General features: G+C 48.1%; 1 protein-coding gene across 2 annotated transcripts in view; it reads right to left on the bottom strand.

The window, feature by feature from the left end:
• The window catches only part of LOC118228245 (zinc finger protein 827-like), a 44,120-nt gene extending 23,370 nt beyond the window's left edge, over window positions 1-20,750 (bottom strand). The window contains exons 1-4 of one of the 2 annotated variants that reach the window (XM_035419606.1): window positions 20,265-20,750; window positions 6,285-7,388; window positions 3,239-3,411; window positions 2,456-2,888 (exon numbers count right to left, since the gene is read on the bottom strand). In XM_035419606.1, the coding sequence (XP_035275497.1) occupies window positions 2,456-2,888; window positions 3,239-3,411; window positions 6,285-7,388; window positions 20,265-20,307 (1,753 nt within the window). In that variant the 5' untranslated portion in view covers window positions 20,308-20,750. The remainder of the gene's footprint in view (window positions 1-2,455; window positions 2,889-3,238; window positions 3,412-6,284; window positions 7,389-20,264) is intronic. The other variant, XM_035419607.1, reaches the window with a different exon arrangement.
• Window positions 20,751-25,130: the final 4,380 nt, after the last annotated feature.

The following is a 25,130-nucleotide window of genomic DNA, read 5'->3' as shown; positions in this document are numbered from 1 at the left end:
TCCGCGCGCTGCGTGACTGCCTGCTAGCGGGATTAGCGTGCGCGATGGCCGCTGCGTGTTCTCCGCGCTCGCCCCCCCCGGGGAGCCAGGAATAGAAGCGCGCTGATGGGTCGCACACAATGCCGCGCGGGGGGGGGGGGGGAACGGGGGTCAGAGAGTCACGGCTCCTGTCACGGCGAGCCTCGTCCCGGAACCGCGCGATCGAGCGTGCACCGCGCGTGGGGCCGGCGTGGGGCCGGCGTGAACCCGGCGTGATGCGCGGTGAATGTAGAACGCTGCGTCTTTTCTTTCTTTTTATTTTCTTTTTTTTAAAAGAGACTGTTGATGTACGGATAAAAACAACCATCATGTGAAAAACGCCGTGCGAATCACCAGGATTCGATAATTGTACACAGTGAACACTGTGCATATGTCATCTGCAGAATATGTAAAAATAGAAAAGACTGTGGCTGTCCTCATAAGAAAACCTAAGCTCGGCGTGTTCTATACTTCATTTAACGCTGGAACATTATGGTACGTGGAAGGGGTGGAGCAAGAACTTAAGACTTCAAGAAAAAAACTCCAACAGACCACAACACCCCACTGTTCTGCACCTGACTTCGAGCACACCTCTCAGGACTTTACCCAAATTCAACCGCGGAAGTAGAAACAAATCTTACCCCTCTGACAAGCTGCTGTATTAGATTGAGCGCCGTTTCCGTGGAAATAGTATTTCCGCCCAACTCCGTTTACTTAAATTAATACACCGCTTTTACTTTTCGCGCTCACGAGTAAGGTGCCGTGTCCTGGACTAAGGATGGTGTAGGTAAATATTAAAGATCTGAAGGCATTATCATGTCTAGCCGTGCTTTCACTAGTACTCGGACCCAGCCGAGCGTCCCCTCGTTACTCAGATTGACTACCTGAGAGGACGCTGTGGGTGTCTGCTCTGCCAGAGCGGGCCAGGAATTTCAAAGTGTTTGATAGCTTTCATCTGAGTACATGACCCGCGGATCAGGCTGGACCGCTGGCCGCCATGTCGGTGGGGGCGGGGCTCTGCCGGGGATCAAAGGTAAGTAGTTTAACCCCCCGAGGATGGCAGGTGGGTGGGTGGGGGAGACCCCAAAGTGGTACTCCGATTGGGTCATTGGTGTCAATCTCATCTCCCTTCTCCCCCCCCTGCCCCCCCCCCCCCCCCCCCCCCCCCCCCCAACCCGGCTGCCACCCCCTCAAACACACGTCCCTGTGGAGATTAATGTGTCACTACATGCAGGAGGGATGAGTGGACAAAGACCGGGCTCAGTGGCAGCCTGCAGAACAGCCGTGCGGAGACACAAACTCTCCACACGCTCGACAGGACCACGTGACCGCGCCGCCGAAAACCGGGTCTATTTGTTTCATACCGTCCCCCCTCCCGTCCCCCCGCCCGTCCCCCAGGCAGACAAGGGAGGCCCTTTCCACTTTCTCTGGGACTTCAGAGTTTACCTGTTTTTCAGTGAACTATTTTTTTATCAGCTACGGTATTATTTCCGCACGAAAATCAGAGAACAACGAATCCGCGCTCATCAGTGGAACGCTCTCCCTTTCTCCCGTCCTCTCATCTCATTTCCAACTGTCATTCTGGTGCAAAGCAGAGCAATTCACACCCTGACAGTTGGCCATGCTCTGCCTGGAGAGTGGGCGGTGTGCTGCTTTCCTGGGACTCTGTCCCTCCTGACCGTCTGTCTGAGGCTGAAAGGGACGGCCGCCACCAGGGGGCGCCGGTCCTCAAAAAGGCGCGGCCGGGGGCTGACGAGAAGGCTACCGCGCCGACCTTGCATCCCGGCATCCTAGCAGGGTCAGGCGGGCTCGCTAATCATCCCTAATTAAGAATTCATTTTTAATTATGAATTATGCATGCGTTTTTAATTAATCGAATGTTCTACTTCTTTTCCCCCTCCTCCTCTGAGATCTCAATCTAATTACGCGGCAGCAAGCGAAGGAGAGCGAGTCCAACCCTCACCCTCCTGATGAACCCTGTTTACATTGTTTACCTTCACAGGTACTGAGCCTTTTGTACAGTCTGCAGCAGCTGAACTGATTTTCACTCTTTGCCAAGCGGCTCTGGCTCATGGTGATTGGCTCAAGCTGAGGAATAACAGGTGTCAATGGACATTTAGTCAAATCTCTAACGCCTCTGTGGCCCATAATAAGGGTGAGGTAAGGTGTGAGGGCGGGGCGTGTTAGGTGTGAGGGCGGGGTTGTGTAAGATGTAAGGGTGGGGCAGTGTCAGGTGTGAGGGCGGGGTTGTGTAAGGTGTAAGGGTAGGGCAGTGTTAGGTCTGAGGGTGGGGCAGTGTCGGGTGTGAAGGCGGGGCAGAGACAGGTGAGAGGGCGAGGCAGTGTCAGGTGTGAAGGCGGGGCAGAGACAGGTGTGAAGGCGGGGCAGAGACAGGTGTGAGGGCGGGGCAGTGTCAGGTGTGAGGGCGGGGCAGTACCTGAGAGCTTAATGAGCAGGTCGGTGGCAGTCTTGGCGCTCATGTTGGGGCTGAAGAGGGAGGCAGCGGGGGGGACAGGGGAGCCGGCGACGCTGGCGGGCCGCTCCCTGTGCAGGGCGAAGGGGGAGAGAGCCGACACCTCCTGTTCCAGGGGCTCCTCCTTGACGTGGGCGTGGTCCGGGGCCTCCTCGGGGGACGCCAGGAGCCGGGCGGCGTCCGGCTCGAGGGGAGAGCCCCGCCCCCCCGACGCCCCCAGCGACAGGGCCCCGCCCTCGTCCTCGGTGTCGCTGGTGACCTCGTCCTTCACCCTGGCCTCCTTGCCGGGGCACTGCTGGTGGCAGCGCATGTGCAGCTTGAGGCTGAAGTGGCGGGAGGAGGTGAAGGGGCACTGTTCGCAGTGGAATGTCTCTCCGCGGTCCTGGTGCTGGTGGACCTGCAGGGGGAGACAGAGGGTCAGTACAATCACCAATGACCCCTTTACTACCACAGGATTCAGCGCCACCTACTGGCCAACCCTGATGAACCTGCAGAGTAGGAGATTCAGGATGATTTTGTTTACTATAGCAGGATCTCCTGGTGGTAATGCTGGTGGACCAGCAGGGAGCAAGAGTCAAGAACCCCCCCCCCCCCACCCACCACCCCTTCATTACTGCAGGACCTAATGCCCCCCTAGTGGCAGCCAGTGGGACCTGAAGAGGGAGAAAGTAAGAGTTTGTGCGTTAGCTCCCCCTTTCACTATTGCAGAACCCGATGCCGCCACTAGGGGGCAGGAGCTAGGCTTACCTTCATGTGGGACTTGAGATTGTCTTTGCGGGCGCAGCGGAAGGGGCACAGGGGACACTGGTGACTCTTGACGCCGGTGTGGATCACCATGTGTCTCTTCCAGTAGCTCTTCCTCTTAATGACCAGGCCGCACACAGGGCACTGAAAGGGCTTTCCTCCATCATCAGGGGACCCTGGGAGAAGTCAGAGAGAATGAGGCTCTTTCATTGTTCTCTCAGTGCTGGGAGACCAGCTTTGCTATATGGCTCATATCTACTCAATGTAGACAAACTGGCTAGGCTATATGGCTCATATCTACTCAATGAAGACAGACTGGCTAGGATATATGACTCATATCTACTCAATGAAGACAGACTGGCTAGGATATATGGCTCATATCTACTAAATGTCTGCTGTATCTCATAACTACCCCTCTTATAGAAGCTAATCTTGCTGCATCCCTCACATATCCCCTCACTAGAGAGACCTGCTATATTTCTCTCATATCCCCTCACTAGGGAGACCTGCTATATTTCTCTCATATCCCCTCACTAGGGAGACCTGCTATATTTCTCTCATATCCCCTCACTAGAGAGACCTGCTATATTTCTCTCATATCCCCTCACTAGAGAGACCTGCTATATTTCTCTCATATCCCCTCACTAGAGAGACCTGCTATATTTCTCTCATATCCCCTCACTAGGGAAACCTGCTATATTTCTCTCATATCCCCTCACGAGAGAGACCTGCTATATTTCTCTCATATTCCCTCACTAGGGAAACCTGCTATATTTCTCTCATATTCCCTCACTAGGGAGACCTGCTACTGTATATCTCTCTTATATTCCCTCACTACATATCTCCTTATGGCAGAGAGACCAACAGTGTGGCTCTCATATACCTTTGACTGAATGTCTTGTACCTATTACATGTCTCTTAGGGGGACAAAAACTAAACTTTGCTCTTTCACTGCTGACACAGCTGTGCTGTACCTCTAACAGTAGAGACTGGGGTTTATTTCAGGGATACACTGGCTTCTTCTATCAAGACTATTGGTCTGATTGACTAACTTTAATAAAATGTCATGAATTAACATTCATTATCATCATGGTAATGGTTGCTGTTTCCATTACGATTCAGATGGTTTATTGAGAACCTACACAACTTACAAATTAGTATTGCTTAACAAACATTCAATGCCATGTTCTTTGTAAAACATAAAAATGAGAGTTTGATGAAATCATGATGTTAAGCCACTAACTGACCTAGGATTTATGAGAAGACTGCCTATTTGCAGCAATAAACTAGCACCTGTGGCCTCATCTCGAGAAAAAATAGCTGGCAAGAAGGGACATGATAACAGGCTAACACATCGTCGCTGCGAGAGAATGGAGGAACACGCTAACAAGCTAACACGTCGTCTCTGGGAGAAAGAACAGAAAAAAGCACTCTCAGGCTAAGCCGTTGCCTGGGAGAGAGAACGCAGGAATGCACTCAAAGGCTAATGCACCGTCATTGCAACAGAGAATGGAGCAACATGCTAATAGGCTAGCTCGTCCTCTCAGTGAGAGACACGGACCGGCCGAGGCGTAATCGCTGTGAGGAAATGGAGGAGCGAGCTCAGAGCCTGGCGCCTCCGCCACGCTCGCCATGTGCGCTCTGGAATCCGTCGAGAGATCCGCGCAGGACTCGGATGTCCGCGCGCGCTCCAGCCGGCCCCGCCCGACGCTCTCGACAGAGCCCCTGACCCGGCGGAGGCCGCGTCCCAGAGGGCCGAGCGTTCGCGCGGAGACGCCGCGCTGCCCGACCCCCGCGCCGACCCCTGACCTCTGACCTTACCCATCGACAGGCACGCAACCCAAACCCCTCCTGGGGTCAGGACTGTGTGACTAAATAAGGGGGTAACCGCTTTGGAACGCCGTTATCCCCTTCATATTGTATTTGGTACACTATGCCAGTTATGACTCTCAATACAGAATCATATTAACAGGGGACAAAAACATACATACTGAACCAAATGGGCCTGATCTAATTTAAGATTCAAATATTTACAGAAAGTCCATGCAGGAGTGACTAACGATGAGCTGTCAGCTGGTTTTGAGCTCCAGGATTTACTGTATCTAAAGATTTTAACTTCAACTGTCAAATTATGAAAATAGTTACAGTATTGCCATCAAGGAAGTACAGTCCAGGGTTCACAGAGACATGTAAAAAATTTTTTAAAAATCATTCGAAATGTATGGCACAAACACTATTAAAACCAAGGTGGAATGTGACCTTGGGGTGTAAGAGGACGCGCTGTGGTGTGAGAGCTTCTGAATAGAAATAGAAACGTCTGAACTGAATGTGCCTTTGTGCAGGTACGCCAGAGGGGAAAAAAACCATTATCGATGTGCAAACATACCCCGCGCTATGCAATTCTGCAAATCTGCTTTATTCGAGGTGACGGGATTCTGGGCTCTAAGTCTCGGCAGCTGTGATATATAAAAAAACAGCTTCGCTGAATTAAATATGCAGGAGCGCTTGTTGATACGACCGTACCGGGGCACTACACCGCTGGATTACTGCTTACAGGAGAGGACGATATAATGCCACTCTGATCACAAAGCAGGAGTTTATAACCCCGGTTCCCGGAGAGCCACAGGTTCTGCTCGCTTTCGGTTTCACCTTAAATTCACCAACCAATTCAGTCCCAAGGACCCAGGCGAGATGACTTAGCTGTGTAATGAAGTGTTTTTTATTAACCAGCTAAGTGCTGAGTGACAGAACTGTAACAGAACCCACTGGTAGCACGGCGATAACCAAATCTGGCCCTCTAGGCCAGTAGTGGTGCTGGTTTTCTTTTCTGCATGATGACTAATTGATAGATTAATGCAACTGACTGGCTAGAGATTCAACTGGTGACCCAGGTTTAAATCAGGTCTGGTTAGAGGGGAATAATGAAAACCAGATTTGAGTACCCCGGCTCTAGGGAGCAGGGTTGAAGGTCCACGCGCTAAATGAAAACAGGGACACGGAAGAAAAAGTGAGAATGTTGAGTCCACTGCACACTCCACACAGAAATTACCTCCCTGGCTGCTGGCTTTGGTCTTGCCCTTCGGGGTTGTGGGTGCCGACTGCAGCAGGTCCAAGGTCTGGTTCTGGTTCTGGTTCTGGTTCTTGTCCGTCGGGGGTTTGACGTCCTCCCGGGGTCCCAGAACCAGCGGCGGCTCCTTCTTATCGGACAGGAGGCAGCCGGCCGCGCGAGCCGCCACCTCCTTCAGGAGCGCGGCGGAGGACGTCATGGAGACCAGCGAGAGGAAGGTCCCCTGGGCGCCCTCGGCCTGGGCCCCGGACTGGCTCCTCTCGCTCACCTTCTTGGAGAGGGCCGCCAGCGTGGAGCTGGCCGACTGCGTCCTGAAGGGGGAGGCGAAGGCGTCGAAGCGCCCCGCCTCCTCGGTGGCCATGGAGGACACGGAGGAGGAGCAGGAGGAGGAGGAGGACGAGGACGAGGAGGACAGCGCCATCGCCGCCCCCTTGTCCTGCAGGACGGCGTTGGCCGCCGCCTTCAGCTTCAGGATGGCGGAGTCCGGCGACAGGCTGGTGGGGGCGTGGCAGCCGCCGGGAGGCCACGCCTCCAAAGACCCCGCCCACGCGGGGCCACCGTTGGCGTCCACCGTCGGGCTGAAGCGCCCCCCAGGCTCCAGCTTGACGGACACGGGGGAGGGCGTGGCGGAGTGGGCGGAGCCGGCCAGCTTGCGGGCCAGGGCGCTGAGCTGCTGCTGCGCGTGATTGGAGGACGGGGAGAGGGCCAGGGGCGCGTTGGGCGAGGCTCCGCCCCTCCCCTGCGCGGCCAGCTCCCCCGCCTCCAGGAGGCGACGCAGGTTGCTGCTCATGGGGGAGCCCAGCGCCTGGGAGGCGTCCCCGAACAGCGAGGACACCATGGAGGAGAGCGTGTCCTGGCCGGAGACGTGTCCCGCCCTCAGCGCCTCCCTGTCCAGCCCCAGGAGGTCAAGGGACGCCCGGGGAACAGGCGTGGGGCACCCGGCCGAGCTCTCGCCCGACGCGTCCTGCTCCAGCGGGGCCTCGTCCCCGTACGAGGACTCGGAGGGCGTGTCCGAGGCGTTCCCGAACCAGCCGTCCTCCTCCACTGCCGGCCCCTTGGCCCCGCCCACCTCAAGTCCATCAGCATCTGCAACACAACAGCACAGGGCACCTCTCAGTGTGCAGAAAACACAGCGGACACTGGTCAACACTTGTTTTTTTTGTTGTTGCAGCATTATGTTTTATCGGATTACTTGAACCAGGCTTTTTTTACCTTTTCAGGCTTGAGCCTGAAAAGCACTAAAGTTAATTATAATCATTCGTATTATTTATTACTATTATCACCATTATCGTCCAGTCAAATGGTGGGAATCTGAAAGCAAAAACTGCAACCAAACCGAAATGGTAAATTTTCAGATGCTTCCGCTGGCAGAATCAGCGCTGTGACCGCAGGGCCCGCTCGGGTGTGCGTCCGTGCCACAGCGCTGACCTCTACCCAGCCGGCCCTCCAGCGAGCCGGGCCTGCGGCTCACGGGCAGGCTTCCTTTAGCCCGACCCTCCGACCTGCCAGCCAACAGGAAGCCGGCGTTCGTCTTCACCAGGAAAGCGCGGCCGAACACAATTAGAACAGCCCGGCCACGGTAAACAGACCTTGAACCGAGCGCCATCCGACGCTTCTCCAGTTTCAACAGGTGTATTTTCGCGAGTGCCCGTCTGCCAAATGTGGCCGGAGATACACAAAACTATTTTTAAAAAATTCCCTGCTTTGGAGAGGAAACCACCCGCTTCCCTGGCACGACAAGGCTACAGTACAGAGTACAGTCTTCATTTTAACTATATTATTCCCAGGATCTGAAGGAGTTTAGTAAAGGGGTTACCATGGCGACGAGCTCTCCTGGGAGGATAGGCAGCAAAGATTAGGGTAATGGAGGTTACAGAAGAACATTAATATTCATGAGCTGGTAGATACCACCAGGGAGCCAATGAGGGAGGGTTAAGGTCAGCAAGGATCATTAATATACACTTCATGTTTCAATATTCATAAGCAAAACATTACAGCTTGCCAGAAGAGAGTGAACAAAGAAAGCGAATATTGCTGATAAGTGTGAATACAACATGGTAAAAAAAGGTACCATAGAGACGTTGCTCTTTGGACACACTGTACCACACATTTTATCTGCTTCTATTTCTGTTTTCTTTTCACTGCTTTCTCACAACGAATCCAAATTTCAAAGAAAGCACCCGCAAGAAGGCATTAAAGCGGTTTCCACCAGCTCTGGAAAAACACAGAAAACCCCCCCCCCCCCGATCGCGAACGCTCTCTCCTCCCTCCCGCTCGCGTGCGATGGAGGCCTTTGCCTCGGTGACCCTCGCGTGACCCCAGCGGCCTGCTCTCTGTTTACTCTGAGGGAACGGCCGGTTGCTAGGCGACGGCACCTCGGCGACCTGCAGGGATCATCACGGTCACTGCACACCTGGCCATCATCCGCATTCGCCGAGCGACAGCCTGACCGTACTCTGACCACACACAGATCACCCCGCAGCAGTCCTTACGGGGGGGAGCTCTGAGGGTTCTCTGTCCGGTCAACAAGTAAGGGCACAGATACCATACCGGCGCATATTTGAATGTGCAGCTTTACCATACACTAACTACAAACCGTACTCACAAAACGGTCATGACACATACAACACAACAGAAAACTGACAATATGCAGCCCTTGCGATATTTAAACCAAACAGTCAAAGCATAAATAACCACAAAAAGCTCATACAGTTGAAGAAAATACAGCTTCAGACATAGATACTAGAGTGTCAGGGAGGGGACAAAAGGGTTGTGTTCCATTATTTCATTTACCTTAGCAGAACACTAATGTGTGGGCTCAAATAATAATAATAATAATGTGTGTGTGTGTGTTTGTGTGTCTGTGCTTGTGTATGTCTGTGTGTGTGTGCGTGTGTGCATGTGGGTACTGCATGTGTGTGTGTCTGTGGTGAAATGTATGCGAGTGTCTGTGTTTAGGCTGGCAGAACACAAGCAGCTGCAGGATGTTGAGCGGTTCAGATCTGTTACCGCTAACACTGGAAAACAGCAGCGACTCCACAGTGTGTATCATCTCTGGGATCTGGAAACTGCACTACACCCCCTGAGCAGTGCGAGAGGCAAACACCTCAACTGACAGCAGAAAGAAGATCAGTGAAGTGATTGTGTGGGTCTCAGCTAGCTGAACTGGGACTGAGCAAAGATTTCAGCAATGAATTATGAGATCATTTCCTGTGTCTGTAAAGGGGAGGAGTGATGAGCAGCAATATGTTGTAAGCAGAGTGCACAGCCATCACACACACACACACACACACACCCATACACGCACACAAGCACGCACACTAAACCCGACCGACATTCTGTGACACCGATTTGAATACCATTGCTTAACTGAGGCATTATCTTCCATTCAGCCATGTACTATATGTCAAACATTGATGTGTCAGTAAGGATAACCATAATTTGCTCAGTTGAGAATCTCAGCCTCGTCACACTAATCGTGAACCGGACTGTGATTGGCCCATGTGAGCACGGCACTCTGCTCCTGCCACAGCCAGCGGCAAGTGCGGCCGTCCGTGTGACACCCCATCTCACCAGCGCCAAGACAATTCCCACTTTCAGTTTAACCTCAAACATGCCAATTAACATCTCATTTCAGAGCAAAAACAAACAAACAAGCACACGTACGCACACACACACACACACACACACATTCACTCACAAACAAGCACACATACGCACACACACCCACACACACATTCACTCACAAACAAGCACACGTACGCACACACACACACACACATTCACTCACAAACAAGCACACGTAAGCACACACACACACATTCACTCACAAACAAGCACACGTAAGCACACACACACACATTCACTCACAAACAAGCACACGTAAGCACACACACACACATTCACTCACAAACAAGCACACGTACGCACACACACACGCACACACATTCACTCACAAACAAGCTCACACAGACACACACGCACACACACATTCACTCACAAACAAGCACACACACACACAGACACACACACACACACACACACACACACAAGCACACACACGCACACACACACACACACACATTCACACACACACAAGCACACACACGCACACACACACACACACGCACACACACACACACAGAGCGATTACAGGGACAGGAAGTGAGAGCGTACAGAGGAGTGAGCGCGGTGGTTGTTTAGCGACAGAGACGCGCGGGTCCTTTGTGGCCGGGCTCTGGCTAGCGCTGGCCAGACGGCCGCGCAGTCAGACAGATTTGAGCAGGCCCGTCAGGCGCGGTGACCTCGCCGTCGAGGGCAAGGGTTCCTCCGCAGGTCAGCTGGTCATGTGACTCGCGCCGGGGCTTCCCGCCCCAAGCATCGCGGGCCGTGCTAACGCTAACGCTCGAGCTCGCTCAGCCGTGAAACTGGCCGTCCTGACCCCGAAGGCGAAGCTGGGATGTTTTCCAGATATTCAACCCCCCCCCCGTCCCCCCCACCCCGCGATTCAAAGGAAATACTAGCTTTCGGGCCCAAAGCGCCGCAGATTTTGAATCGCGTCACAACGTATCAAGAGGTTCTGCAGTCTGACAGCTGACAGCAGGAGAAACTGTTAAGCAATACAAGCTAACACCGGCGGGCACCAGAGACATTCAGACCCAGGAAAGAAACGAGAAAAAAAACGCGTCCCTGGCCCGTTCCGCTACGGAGAGAGGGAAGCGGCGCGTCACCCCGCTGTCAGCACATCCGGGGAGAGAAAAAGGTCATGGGACCCCAACTCGACGCAACGGGCTTCTGAAAGGTTTCGCCGGGCCGACTGACGAAGCCGGGGGGGGCCCCCCCTCGCGTCCCGGCTGGCCCGGAAGGGGACGCGGCGGGCGGGGTAGCGCGGGCGCTAACGTTAATTAAGTGTCCGGCTCGGCCCTGGCCGGGGGCCGCGGCGCTCCAGGCTATGCTAATGAGCCTGCCCGCGGTCACGCTTCCTTATTAGAGCGCAGCGCGCAATATGGCGCCGCGGCCGCGTCCGCCCGCCACCTTCTCACAGGCGGCTAACGGATCAGCGGCGTAATTGCATTAATTGGGGTTCTCTGAGGATCTCGCTCCTTCCTTGAAGAAGGCAAGAAAGAAAAGGGGGGGGGGGAACCGAAATGTATCCAGCTGAGTAAATTCGGGGTTATAAATCGTGCCTCTCTCGCACGTTAGCAGGGACATCAATCCGCGAAGTGCTCGTTTTTTCCTTTCCGTTCCCCTTTCTCGCGACGTAGCTCCATCCCTGAGCTAATCTGTCACCGCAAATCCGTTTTCTTTTTTTTTTCGCAGACAAGGGCTGGTTGGATGTTTATGAGATTTTTGTTTACTGATGAATGAATACACTGCAGTCAATCTCGCCAGCGCTCATTCCCTCTCAGTGGGCCCTGGCGTTATTGGCAGTATGTCTGCCGACGCATTTAAAATGTCTGAGAGCATCGGGCCCGACCGCACTTGCTTATATTTATTTGCATTTGACGCCGACTGTTCAGACATGTTTTCATGTGTTTTGGGGGGCCGCTCGCGCTTCATTAATCAACGCGGTGACGGGCAATCGTCTTTGGACGTCGCTGTGGACTCGCTGTGCAGCTCCCGAAGAAGAAATTAAATAAAATAAAACATCACAGAATGACCAGTGAAAATAGTGATGGTTGCCACTGCTGAGACGTTTCCCCTGTGCGGTGTGCGGGTACAAATGGTGCTCCAAAAGCACTCATGTTCTCATCTCTGGCAGCTATAAAATCACTCCGTCTCGGCTTGTAGTAGTATGTCACTACTCTGACAAGGTCTTTAGGGCAAAATTAGGCGGGGGGAGGGGTGGAGGTGCACTGGTGCTGGAATAGAGGGCAGGGGCTTGGCTGGACCTCTCTCAGTAAGTTTTAGCACTGCAGAATTCAAAAATAAACGGATGATTTAAAGGCATCATGAAATAATATCAGCTGGGATGCTTTTTTTACAGCTTTGGGCAACGTCAGCTTCCAAGACCAAAACGTGCGGTTGCTAAATCTGTTGCTCTTCAGCTTGAACCGTTTTGTCTGTAGCTTAACTAGCTACAATATTTACAACAGACCGTAAAGCTAATGACCAACCGCCATATGGGCTCTAATATGCCTTCTAATAAGTTTTTAACTGATGCTGCTGTCTTTCTCCAATTTCCCTTCACAGACTCGCCACGTACTGAGAGACTCAGCTCTGACCCCAACTCCTACATTCAGAGCAGCGAATGAATTGTTTTGCATAATTTCTCTGAAATTTTATTTATTATTAAGTGTGAAAATACAGTCTAAAATGTACATTGCCATGTGTGGATTTGTCACAGTATAACTAAAAAATGTAGGCTATGTTATGCCATTGACTAATAATAATAAATAAAATAATCATGTTGTCATAGTTATAATCCAAATTACGACCGTTCGACAGAGACAGTCCTTTCCAAAAGTCCACCAGCGACCTAACCACCAGGCAAACAGGAAGTCAAGGGCCAATTTAAAGAGTCTCATCCTGACCGACCTTTCTCACATTCAGTATTCCGCCGTCCACATATCCACTGATTCACACATCACAAACCTACTGTGTCACTTCGCTTGAAGTCCGAAAGTGCAATCAGAAGTTTCACCGCTCAGCTCTGTAAACATTAATTTTGTCTCTCTGTTGTCAAGTTGCGAGAAATTATATTTTCAATCACAACTCAGCAGGACGCTTCCAGGCTGTTAACTGCAGAGGGCCCGTCCAACGAAACTAGGCGTCTGACCACTGCTGCTTTTGGAAAACTACTTTATGTATCCTTTAATTATCCGGGTACCTTCCACTGAGATAAAAAAAAAAGCTTTTTCCATGAAGCCCTGGCCAGCATTTTACAACGGCTTCGCTAGAACTCTCCTGTTGCCAGTTGGGAAGTTTCGTTGGAGGCCTCACACACTCTCCAGAAACGGTTCGGGCCTTCTGCACCGCAGCGGTCATCATCGGGCAGGGGGTCTGCCCGTCGAGAGGGGGCGGGTCGGAGCGCGGGGCGCTTCGCCGGGTCCGGAGAGCGACGTCCTCGCGTTCGGGGGAGGGGGGGCTCGGGGACGGCGCTATATATAATGGGGAGGTATGCGGCGTTGAGATGTATTACGCATTACCGTCCGTGTATTTTGAGCGCGACCTCCACCGTTTGTGGGCACCGCAGGCCGGCAGCCAGAGCTGTAACAGGAGGAAGTGTTTCTGGGGGGGAGAATGAGACACCTCACCCACGACCGCGTCGCATTCCTCTTCACACATGCACAGGCATCCACGCTCCGGTTTATTTTTACCCTCCGTTCCAAGAGAGAACAAAAAAAAATTCAATAAATTAAAAAGAAAATGTGTGTATATGTTAGGCATGACACAAAACATTGCGGCATCAAATTTCTCAACACAAAGCCATGTGTCCCTACATTGCGCATTGCAAAATTAGATCACTGATCACGTCACTGAGATTCAAATTGTCTTGAGAAAGTAATGGCAACTTGCCTTTTAGCTTACTTTATTAGCCTACGCATATTAAACACTGAGGGAGGTTAAATGTAGGTGATGATTCAGGAAGTTGTTTACAAAATGGAGTATCCTTTATGTATAACAACGGAAGAATTTGCATTGTCACTGTAAAATAAACTTTTATTTTTGTTTCATAAAAATGTTTTTATATGCCAGTGATTTGAATTTATATTTTATTTTTAATGTACCATATAAAACAGTAAAACTTCAGTTAAGACAGCATAGCCTAATTACTGTTTATATATGCACCTAATCAAAGATGTGTCATTTTTGGTTGCTGTAAAATAGAAGAATGTTGTTGTGATAGTATTTTCATGAAAATAATATGTTTCTTTCAGTCTTAAGAAAAAGCACTTAGTACCATGATAAAAATAAACTGTGGGTGTTCTCAGCCTATAACAAGAATAATAATGCTATAATTATTACCCATAACTGTACACACTACATTTAAAAGGTGTGCAATGTATGCGCAAATGAGAAGATTACAAAGCATACAATTTAACAGAGCCGTTTCATGGTTGAATGAACAAGAGGATGTATTGCTGTTAATACTGGAAATCTATCCAGGCATCAGCACAGACAGCAGCTGAGACAGCGACTGAGGTTGTGACTATTTAAGCAGCAGGTTTTTTTAAAAAATGAAAAGAATCTTGAAAGTATTCTTGGAAATGTAACTGTTAAAAATGCACAGCTCTCAAAACAATAAAATTGGCAAATGGACGAATAGCTTCATCCGGTGTCGTCTCCACAACAATCTAATGAATGGACGTGAGTTGTTGCCTTGTCGGTTACCTCAGCGACGATAAAAACGATGCGCTAGCTTTCGGCAGAGGTGTTAAGAGACCCATGTCAGGATGTGTCTGGCCTCACACCACATGACTGATAGAGAGAAGACGACGCCGGGGAGAGACGGGCGACTTCTCGGGCACTGTAAGTCACCAGGCTCTCCGCAGTCACGCCTGACCGAACGCCCAGTCACCTGAAAAAGACAACTTCATAAACTGCCGGGGTAACGGGCCTCGACAGTGCCTGTCACCCTTCTCGGGATTGGTCAGAACCGGGATTCTCGTCGGGATTCGTCGATCGGGACAGGCTGCAATTGGGCAGCGTACCTGAACTTATCAAGACTTTGACTCAGGCTGGAATTGGTCAGGACTGAGAGCGATTAGAAATTGATAGGACTGAGACTGAGACTGATCTGAATTGGTAACAACTGAGACTGACTGGGATCAGTCAAGCCTGGAATGTAGCCTATCTGAATTTCTCTGTGCTGAAACTGTTGGAAAATCGTCAGGACTGGGACTTAATCATTATTTGGGATAGAGACTGAATTGAATTGACCAGGACTGTGATCGCCAAACTGACCAGGAGTGAGACTGAGGCAAACTCACTCTCACAGATCAACATAAAAGTAAAATAATAAATATTATTATTAAGATGTTCTTTGGGATTTGTCATGACCGTGACTGGTCAGGCCAGGACTGTCACTTGCTGTCACCCTTGGACTGCTTAATGTGTGGCTGCTAAGACCACAGCCTGACATGCGACCTGTAACTGACATTCTCCTTTTGGAAGATCTAACCCGGCATCCATCATTTTTATTGTTTTGAAAAGGCACTAAACAGATGAGCTAAATTATGCTATTTCATGTAAAATCGTAAGTCATATATCTATTCAAAATGTTCAAACGATATGCATTACACCAACTGCCTGTCAGTTCTGTCAAATTGAGGTTATGCACCAATAGTGTTGTCGGCTCTGTCACAACCAGGTTATCAGTCCGTGAAAACTTAGCCAATGATGTAAGGACAGATTTATCGCACATTATATAATCGTTTGGGGGAGCAGGGCAGAATCCGCCAGCGTTTTACTGAAGGCCTTGTCATCAGTTCTGAACGTAAGTAGGTTTGTACTCAAACGTTGGCTCACGTGAGCATGACCTACATCACAGATTTATTCAGGGATTCCCTCACCTGCGTTAATCTGACGAAGGACCTGGCAACGTGGTCGAAACGACGTGGCGTCAGCTTCACGTTACAAAGTGCTCTTTCCTGGAGTGCCCCACCATCACCAGTTTCGCTGCATTTGGAACTGTTACACAACAACAGCGTCTGACAGTATGGCCCAAAGACCTTTGACTCTCAACCAGTAGGAGGTGGACGATCCCCCAGCCTTACCGAACTCATCTGCTGAGCCTGCCAAAAGTGGTTTTCATTGGGTTTCAGAGGACAAATGTACGCATCTAAAGGAACCTTCTGAAGGAACAATAAACACATATGCTACTGTCCCTCCGCCAAAATGTCCGTAAGATTAATGAAGCTGCACCGCGAACGTGCGCTGCCATCTGAAAATGCCATCTATGAATCATTCCAGACAAGAGTCTCCTGACAAGATTATAAGCCTTCACGGGCCTTTGCTAGGTCCAGCTACTCTTTGCAGAAAGTCTTTCTCTGCTGTTCTCAAGAATAGCTAATGGGCTACTCTAACATACTGGAGTATTGTGGCTCCAGCAATGGTTTCTGAGCAGGCAACAGCCTGTTACACAATGTTCTAAAATCATAGAACATAACTTTTAACCGCTCAGCTCGGAAGCTTCAGGCACATGGAGATTGGCGTTGGCCCTTTACAAACAGGCTCAGAAGTTTATTATGCTTAATTAAATGTATTAGCATAGAGAGCAAGTGACACGAATTAGCTTCGGCATCAAGCCATCATCCGCGTGCCAAAACCAAGTGCGACACGAGAAACTGAGGAATTATGAAATGAATCCCCCCTCCGAGGTTCCGACGGCTCCCGATACGGTGCGACATCACCCCCGCGTGCACAATGTGTTTAATGCACGTCGTTAGCACCTCGACGACTCACCTGCACGTCGGTGTCAGGAAAAAACTCTGAGCGCCGCTGACCGCCGCTTCTCCGTCGAGACGAGTACGATTTACTGTAAAAAAAAAACTCCACTATCCACCGCCAACGCCTCTGCACTCCGCTCGCACACCTTGCTCTGAGAGCTGTCGACGCCCAGGGGCGTGCACCACGCCGACACCGTTCCCCAGCTTTCGTGCTTCGACCGCACAAGCGCTCGAGTCCAAACGGCCGGTGACGCCGCTAAATGCATTAGCTGATGTACGGTCAGGACACTTTCCTGGGTTTGTGGTGGGAGGAGGTTGCTGCAGGACAGTTGTTCTCTGCCCAGGAAGTGCTGTGATTTCATCCCCCCCCCCCTCGCACCCCCCCACAGATAACGTTCCAAACTGGCAGTGGTGGGTAACTGCACTCCCACTCCGCTCGGAAGATATTTTAGGCCCTTCCTCGCACAAACGCCATTACATCAGCCGAAGTTCAAACTCATGCCACGTGTTTTGGCTGTTTTGAAATGTGCGGTAGGCGCAAATCAAAGCTAAATAAAAAATAATAATAATTTTTAAAGAAAATTTCAGATAATTTGTTTATTTTCATGTATTGATATAGCCTACACCAGGGCTGCCCAACCCTGTTTCTGGAGATGTATTGTCCTGGAGGTTTTCACTCCGACCATAACAAAGCACACTTCATTCAGCCAGAAATTGTATTGAGCCGCTCTTTAGTAGAATCAGGTGTGCTGAATTAGGGTTGGAATAAAAGCCTACAGGATGGAAGATCTCCAGGAACAGGGTTGGGCAGCTCTGGCCTAACAGGCTTAATTTTGGCTTTGGCATCTTATCAGTCATGTTCCCATACAGGGGCTTTCTACTCTTTGATTCCTTTCTACATAAAGGCCTGATCATCACTAGGCATGCCAGCTCCATTCACTAGTCACTGAAAGACAGGATCAGGTCAGGTGCTGGCAGAGTTTCAGCACAAATGGGCAATGCCAAAGGGCTCCAGATTTAACTTCTCCCACCATCCAATATTTTCAAGCCCTGGACTGGCCAAGATTGTTATCATCACCCCAGGGGTAAAGGACCAATGAAACTGAGATACCTGCTCATGATCCGTTATGCTGAGAATACCCACTTGCGCTGTGTCACACTGAGAATGCCCACTTACACTATTGAACTGAGAATACCCACTTACACTGTCACACTGAGAATACCCACTCACACTGTTACACTGAGAATGCCCACTCACACCCTGTTACACTGAGGATGCCCACTCACACTGTTACACTGAGAATGCCCACTCACACTGTTACACTGAGGATGCCCACTTACACCCTGTTACACTGAGAATACCCACTCACACTGTGTTACACTGAACATGCCCACTCACATCCTGTTGCACTGAGAATGCCCACTCACACTGTTACACTGAGAATGCCCACTCACACTGTTACACTGAGGATGCCCACTTACACCCTGTTACACTGAGAATGCCCACTCACACTGTCACACTGAGAATGCCCACTCACACCCTGTCACACAGAGAATACCCACTCACACAGTGTCACACTGAGAATACCCACTCACACCCTGCCACACTGAGAATACCCACTCACACTCTGTTACACTGAGAATGCCCACTGACACACTGTTACACTGAGAATACCCACTCACACTGTGTCACACTGAGAATGCCCATTCACACTCTGTTACACTGAGAATACCCACTCATACTGTTACACTGAGAATACCCACTCACACTGTTACACTGAGAATACCCACTTACACTTGGTTATGCTAAAATAACAAGTCATATCACATTCCTTATTACAATGAGACACCCAGGACAACTCTTCAACAATGAGAACACAGTAACACGCATTCTATTACAGAGATGCCAAATCACACTCCTTCTCACATTAAGATGCCCCGTACCACTCCACGTTGCACCGAGACTGTCCCACCTACTGCTAAATTGAGATGTAGCCTCACACAGTGTTCCCCTAACACATACAGCTTCACCATACCCTCTCTATGTTGGTTTCAGAATAAAAAATGTCATAAAGGAAAACAAAACAACTAAACAAGAGACAAACAAGTGTGTATACAAAGAAAATACAGACTTATTGATGAGAAGATGCAATAACATGAGGAAAAAGCTTATTTTTTATTCTTGTGGTAATGCAGTTCACCTTAAAATGATTCTCTTTGTTAGAACGTTTCAACTTTGATCCAGACGTGCAATTTTAATTTGCTTGGATTCTGAGGGCATCTGCGGTCGGATATGATTCATCAATCAATGGATATGCAATCCGCACAACCAGTGTGACAAGAGCTTAACCTTGATTCGCCTTAACCCACAGAAGACCCTACACAGCGCAAAACTGTCTGAGAGACTGGCACGAGCTGTGCAAAATATCTCAGTGTTTTTGCTGAACAGCTAACCCCTGCAAATCCAACAGCTGCAGCTGTTGAACCCAGCACCACAGATCACCGCAACGTTACACAGCAGCACCACAGTCGCTTACTATTCACTGCATTGCATTTAGATCATTTTCATATCACCCTTATGCTGACAACCTGGTCCATTAGTTCATCGTCGTCCGTGTTCAGCTTTTACACCAAAATTGCGACAGTTAAGTCTTTTGATAAATGTTTCAATATTCTACCTAGTAGATCCTCTAGCGGAGAGAGTGCGCAATTGCAAGTTATTATTCGCCCGATAAAAGCACAATCTAAACATCCTGGCTACGTAGGGTCAAACGAACAAAAATATCTATTGATAGCCCCTTAATTTAAACCAAAGACGTATCTAATATAATTGGTTACGTCGCGCGATCATTGGGAAGAACGATAAACTCCATATCTGCGTTCTTGTCCACGTTATTGATCGCAGTCTGTCTGCAATGAATGGCTGCGAAGGGAAGGAAAACCGTGAACTTCAGGTGACCGACCATGGCTTTGACTCCGGCAGCATGCAGACACGAACCTTTCTGATCTGGGAGGGGACGAAATAGCCCAGCATAAAATAACAGATCCAGTCCGAAAATTATATATGAATAGGATGACAACTACGTCGTTCCGTGGGTTTGATCTTACGAAAGTTAGCGAGATGTGTTTCACGAAGAGAGAAAATAAGTTGCGGTGCTAATGCTGGGGCACGGAAGCCTGAGTCTAGCCTGCCTTGTCTGATCCGACTGACCCTTCATTTTATTGCGGCCAGATTCTCAGATCCTCCCCTTTTGCTTCCAAGAGAGCCAGAGTTCCGCGGGCAGAATCGCGAAAACGGCTCTGCCATAATGCCATTTACGACCGACACACACGCTTACTGACCACAACCTTTAGGAGAACGGGACCTTTATTGATCATTCAGTACTAAAGATACAGCTTAAATACACTCACTGGCGAGCTGCTCATCGCCAACATGGCTGCCTAGTGCAGACCTAAAAAAGAAGAATTAACCTACTCCGTGTCTTTGTCTGTTTCACCTCTTTAACCCTAAACTACTGCGCAAAACACAAGAAGAGCCGTAAAAATCTCAGAAACCCAGAAATGGACTTACGCGAAGGCAGGCGCTTGGGTTGGTCCTGCTTCCTGCGGGGCATTGTCGCCCTTTTTCACATTCTCCTCCGTGTTTAGGGATCAGTATCAAAAATGATTTTTGTCCATTGAAATTGTGAGCGAGGCGCGGATGGCAGGGACTTGTCGTGCACCTGGCTGTCCTCGGTCTAGAGTGTATTGTTGGGAATAGGAGCCCGGGAGAAGGGGGTGGTGTTGCTGTGTCTTGACTATGGCTGCTCTCTCTGAAGCTAAGTGTGTGTCTCCGAGCCCCTAACTAACACTAATGCAGGGATCAAAGGGCAGCAGTAGCGGAGCAGACACACACTCCCCCCCCGCTCTCTCGCACACGCACACACACATTCCCTCTCTCTCTTGTACACACTCAGCAGGTCTCTTCAAAGCGGTAGAACCGCGGAGCACCTCGCAGATAGAGATGGATAAGATGCCCCTGAGGATTTAGGATCTATACCGATTGACTTAACAGACTTACTGTATCATGTGATGTTTGCATACATGTGTAGATACGAATGAATGGAAAGACGCAGCTTGTCATTTCTGTGTGTATGCTATTGCTATAATGGATATTATTTATCTCATTAATTAGCGACATAAATTACAAACATGCGTATGTGCTGATGATGATGTCATTATAACAGGACATGAAACCGTTATTCTGTGTGATGTTCTGTTATTTAATTGTACATTGTAGGCTAGCCTAGGCTACATTTATTTATGATTTTGGCCTTGGCACCTTTTCATTTACCAATGATGTCACCTGATTACTTTTTTACTCGTTTGACCTTTTTGTGTGTTGGCCATTTGATGTAAATTTCAGTAACAATAATAATAATAATAACAACAACAACAACAATGATTATTATTATGATAATAATAACAACAACAATGATGATTATTATTATTATTATTATTGTTGTTGTTCTTGTTTTTGTTGTTAATAAATACTACAGTAGCAATAATATTATTGTTATTTTATAAGCATCTCTTTGGCATTTTCCCTGATAGTGCTGTAAGTGTAAACAATGCTCAAAATCTGCATCTTCTTTTATGACTGTTCTGGTTTCCAGGGGGAGTAGGCATTATTAGGGTGACACCAATGGAGTCATAGATAGATGACAATTGTGGCAAAGTGAAAATTCCTGTGATTTATTGTTATCTAAAAAGATGGTAAATGGCAGAACTGAGTACTTAGGCATATTTCTCGATTTTTAAAGCCTGGACAAATACTTAAATATTATATTTTATACACTGCCATTATTATTATGGTGTCTAAACTTTTGTTAAATCTTTCCAAAATTCTTCGCTACACATGTCTGGAGTTTTATACAGGATGGGCTGTTCCTCACTCTGGAGTCTGTCGTTGCAGTTCTTGACAAATGCTATGCTCTCTGCCACCACATCAGGACATGGCTGGTAGCTGGTGGCTGCATTTACAATTCAACTAGAGAATGAAATTCTCGGTTACTCAGTTAAGTGATAGTTTTAACCCAACCGATCCATCTTGTAAATACAATATTTGTTGAATAAATCTCCTCAAGAAAATTATTCAGGAAGCATCCCTCCTTTCATTACATCTGTGGTCTGTTGAGACTTTGAGCACCTATTGAGACGCTTCTTTTCTTTAATCTCTGCTTTTGGAATCAGGTACTCTAGGCAATTTGTGCTGTGGAGGCCTTTTAAGTTCAGCGGCCTGTGAGGTGTTGAAGTCTGACAGGCTGCATGCCGTGGATATTCCTGCTGCATAAACACAGACACAAACAGCTTGTTATTATGGCAATTAGGGAATGTCCTAATTACGCCTCTCAGCTGACCACAGGTGACTGCCTCACACTTTGTATTTTCCTAATTAGAATACAGCACAACTTGATTAGAATCTGTTCTGTGCTTCATCGTTTCCTAAGAGAGGTTGGACACATTAAATGGTCAAGGAAAAGGTTTCCAGCAATAAACACACATTCATTATAAGCATGGGATGCCACTGGTTGCAGATGACTATAGTATGCAAAAGCTGTATAATGCTGTATAATGTTCTTTTTTTGGCCACCAATTCTGTACATGGAATTTTACGCTGTAGAAATTCTCTTCTTGATTTCACTGAGTGTGGGTGCCTCTGGTTGGCCTATTTGTGGTTGTCAAATTTCAGAAGACAATGCACCTGTCTTTTGGATCCACTCTAATCTCTTTAGGCACAAGGGATATTTAGTAAATGCTGCTGTTCTGTATACTCCACTTTACCCAGGTAATGCTGTGCTGTGCAAGTTTCAGGATGTAGTTAATTGGCCAAATAAACAACATGAAAAACAAGGCGTGATGTGTTACCGGCACAGAATGCATTTGAAGGTCAGGATCATAAATACAATTTAATGGAAGGAATAAACAGGTGTATTAAAGCATCTAACATCTAACTCCAGATCCAGGGCTCCAGCCATGTATGCAGGTCGAGCCAACTGATTGCTGATCTGAATTTGGCAGTTGTTTTCTATAACTCTTATATATATAACTATTGTAAGAAAACATTTTTGTGGAGGTGAGTAAAATAAATAATCAATATTTCAAGTTATACTTCAGTAATAATGTTTCTCAGTGTCAACAATAAATCAGAAGTGTAACTAGCCGTACAAAAGAAGTTTAAACCAGACCGACACAAATACTTCTCTATACATCACACTCGTCCCCTGTTCCAATAAGATTTAGACAAAATAGAGTTGGACCTGTTGCAAAGATAAATGTTTTTTTTTCTTCACAGGGGGGCAGACGACAGGGTAGTTCCAGGACATGGTCTGTACTGCCTGCTAGCAACAGTGTCGGACTCAATCACGTCCCAGGGTTTAATGCAGAGGTTAAAAATACCGCGAAAAGCTTGGATATGATGAAATCGTTAAGACTGCATAACAAGGGCAGAAGATGAGAAGTCAGATGAGACTTCTGAAATCGATATTTCGCTCAGTTTTATTCATCTCTTTCGGGGCAAAGCAGCGGTGCAAATGTGACCTCACTGGTAAGCTCCGAAAGAGGTGGAGTGAGAAAAGATCTGTGGGAGCCTCTCATTTTCTTTTACATGGTCTGGAAAGCAGCACATCACAAGCCATTTTCCTTTAAACAAGAAAAGTCTTACAATTGTGGCGGCCTCCTTGCTTGGTTGACAAAAAAAAAAAAAACGATTCTCATGGATTTCCTTTCCTTTTGATTAATACATGTATTATGCGGAGTTGCTTGTTGTCTGGTTGTGTTGATCTTTGGCAAGCCTACTGTGTGATCAAGATGTTGTCATGGTGCAGTATTTCAGTCACTGCCAGAAGGCTTTGGTCTGTCTTGTGGCCTCATACATGCTAAGCACCTAGGTAATGTTTACAACAGGACAATTATCTGATAGTAGTCATGGCAACAAGGGCATGACCTCACAGGGGGGGCACAATCTCATTGCTAGAATATTTTTTCTTTACCTTTGAGCACGTAATAATATTGCATGTTCGGTTCTCACAAGCCTGCCACAACTTAGTAAATCTCTTAAATTATTTAGAAATGTGAAGAATTTAAAATGACAATTCATTTTTCAACTTATGTTTCTTACATTAGATTAAATTGCTCATTTAAATCCTGCACAGTTTTTCAGCCACAAGTGATTGATTTTGCACTTTTGTTCCAGTAACTGAAAGACTATGACAATTATAAAAACAAAATTGCCATTTCAATCTGATGAATGTTCTTTCAACATAAAGTATGTCATAAATCTTCAGCTTATGATACATACAATGAGAAATGTGTATGTGACATTTATCTCCCTTAATCAACTCATAAAGCAGAGATAAAAAAAAAAAAAACAGGACCTTTAGCTTTGGTAATATTCTTGTCATTGCAGAAAAGTTCAATACATCTGCAGCTGTAATATACCCAGGGGTTTCCTGGATCTTAGGTGTTCTGTTCAGTGGGAAAAGCAAATGGATAGAAGGGCAATCCACCCTTCCTTAATCTGTGAGGCTTCTCTGGGCCTTGGAGGTTATTGCTCTGCAATTTGGAGTCAATGGCTCAGCAAGAAAATCTTTCCCTCCATCTGCCTGATCAGAGAATCAGTGATCCTGCTTGCGAGAGTCCAGTAGCCGCCTCCCCCCCCCGCACCTGTCAGGCAAGTCTTTCTGGCAACGGAGCTCGAAGACGTTTCTCTCTCACAGTGGTGCTGAGACAGATTTCTCCCTGACAGTGATGCTGATGTGGGTTTCTCTGTGACCACAAGGCTAAAGCCGGTTGCTCTCTGACACTCGGACTGAGATTCAGAATTTAGTTGGCTAGGTGAGCAACGTGCATAACATAAGATAATGTGTTGGTTAGCTGGCTAGGAAGCTCAAGCTAGATAGTTTATCTGGTGATCTGTATGTGAAGTGGGAATGGATCTGTAAAGTACCACAAGCAGACAGTCTTGTAAATGATTCGTGTTTTAGTGATTGATTGTATGGTATTTTTCATATAATATTTATCATTCATGCTAGAAAATATACAAGCATGTATCCTGCTGTGTGCTGGATACATACTTATATACTGTATTACTGTATGTGTATGATTGTCCTTTATTGCTTTTCATCATTACCTCTTCAGCACATCACAGGAGAAAATGCAGAAATATCAAGATTTCTTCCTCTTTTTTGAGCCACAAGCAGCCACTCAAATTTATTGAGCAGTCTCGCTCATTTATTCATAGCAAATGCAATGCCGCTTGTTATAGGAAGTAGCCTACAGCTGCTCTGAACAGCAGAGGTACTGAAGTGTAGCTGAAATGCAGTACGGTGCAGACTCATGTTTGAACAATACATAGACAGCTAAGGGGGGTTCCAGGAAGTAAGGTTGTGAGGCACTT

This window comes from Anguilla anguilla, chromosome 5 (genome assembly GCF_013347855.1).
Source record: "Anguilla anguilla isolate fAngAng1 chromosome 5, fAngAng1.pri, whole genome shotgun sequence".
Lineage (NCBI taxonomy): Eukaryota > Metazoa > Chordata > Actinopteri > Anguilliformes > Anguillidae > Anguilla > Anguilla anguilla.
This window is presented reverse-complemented; position numbering and strand designations above follow the sequence as displayed.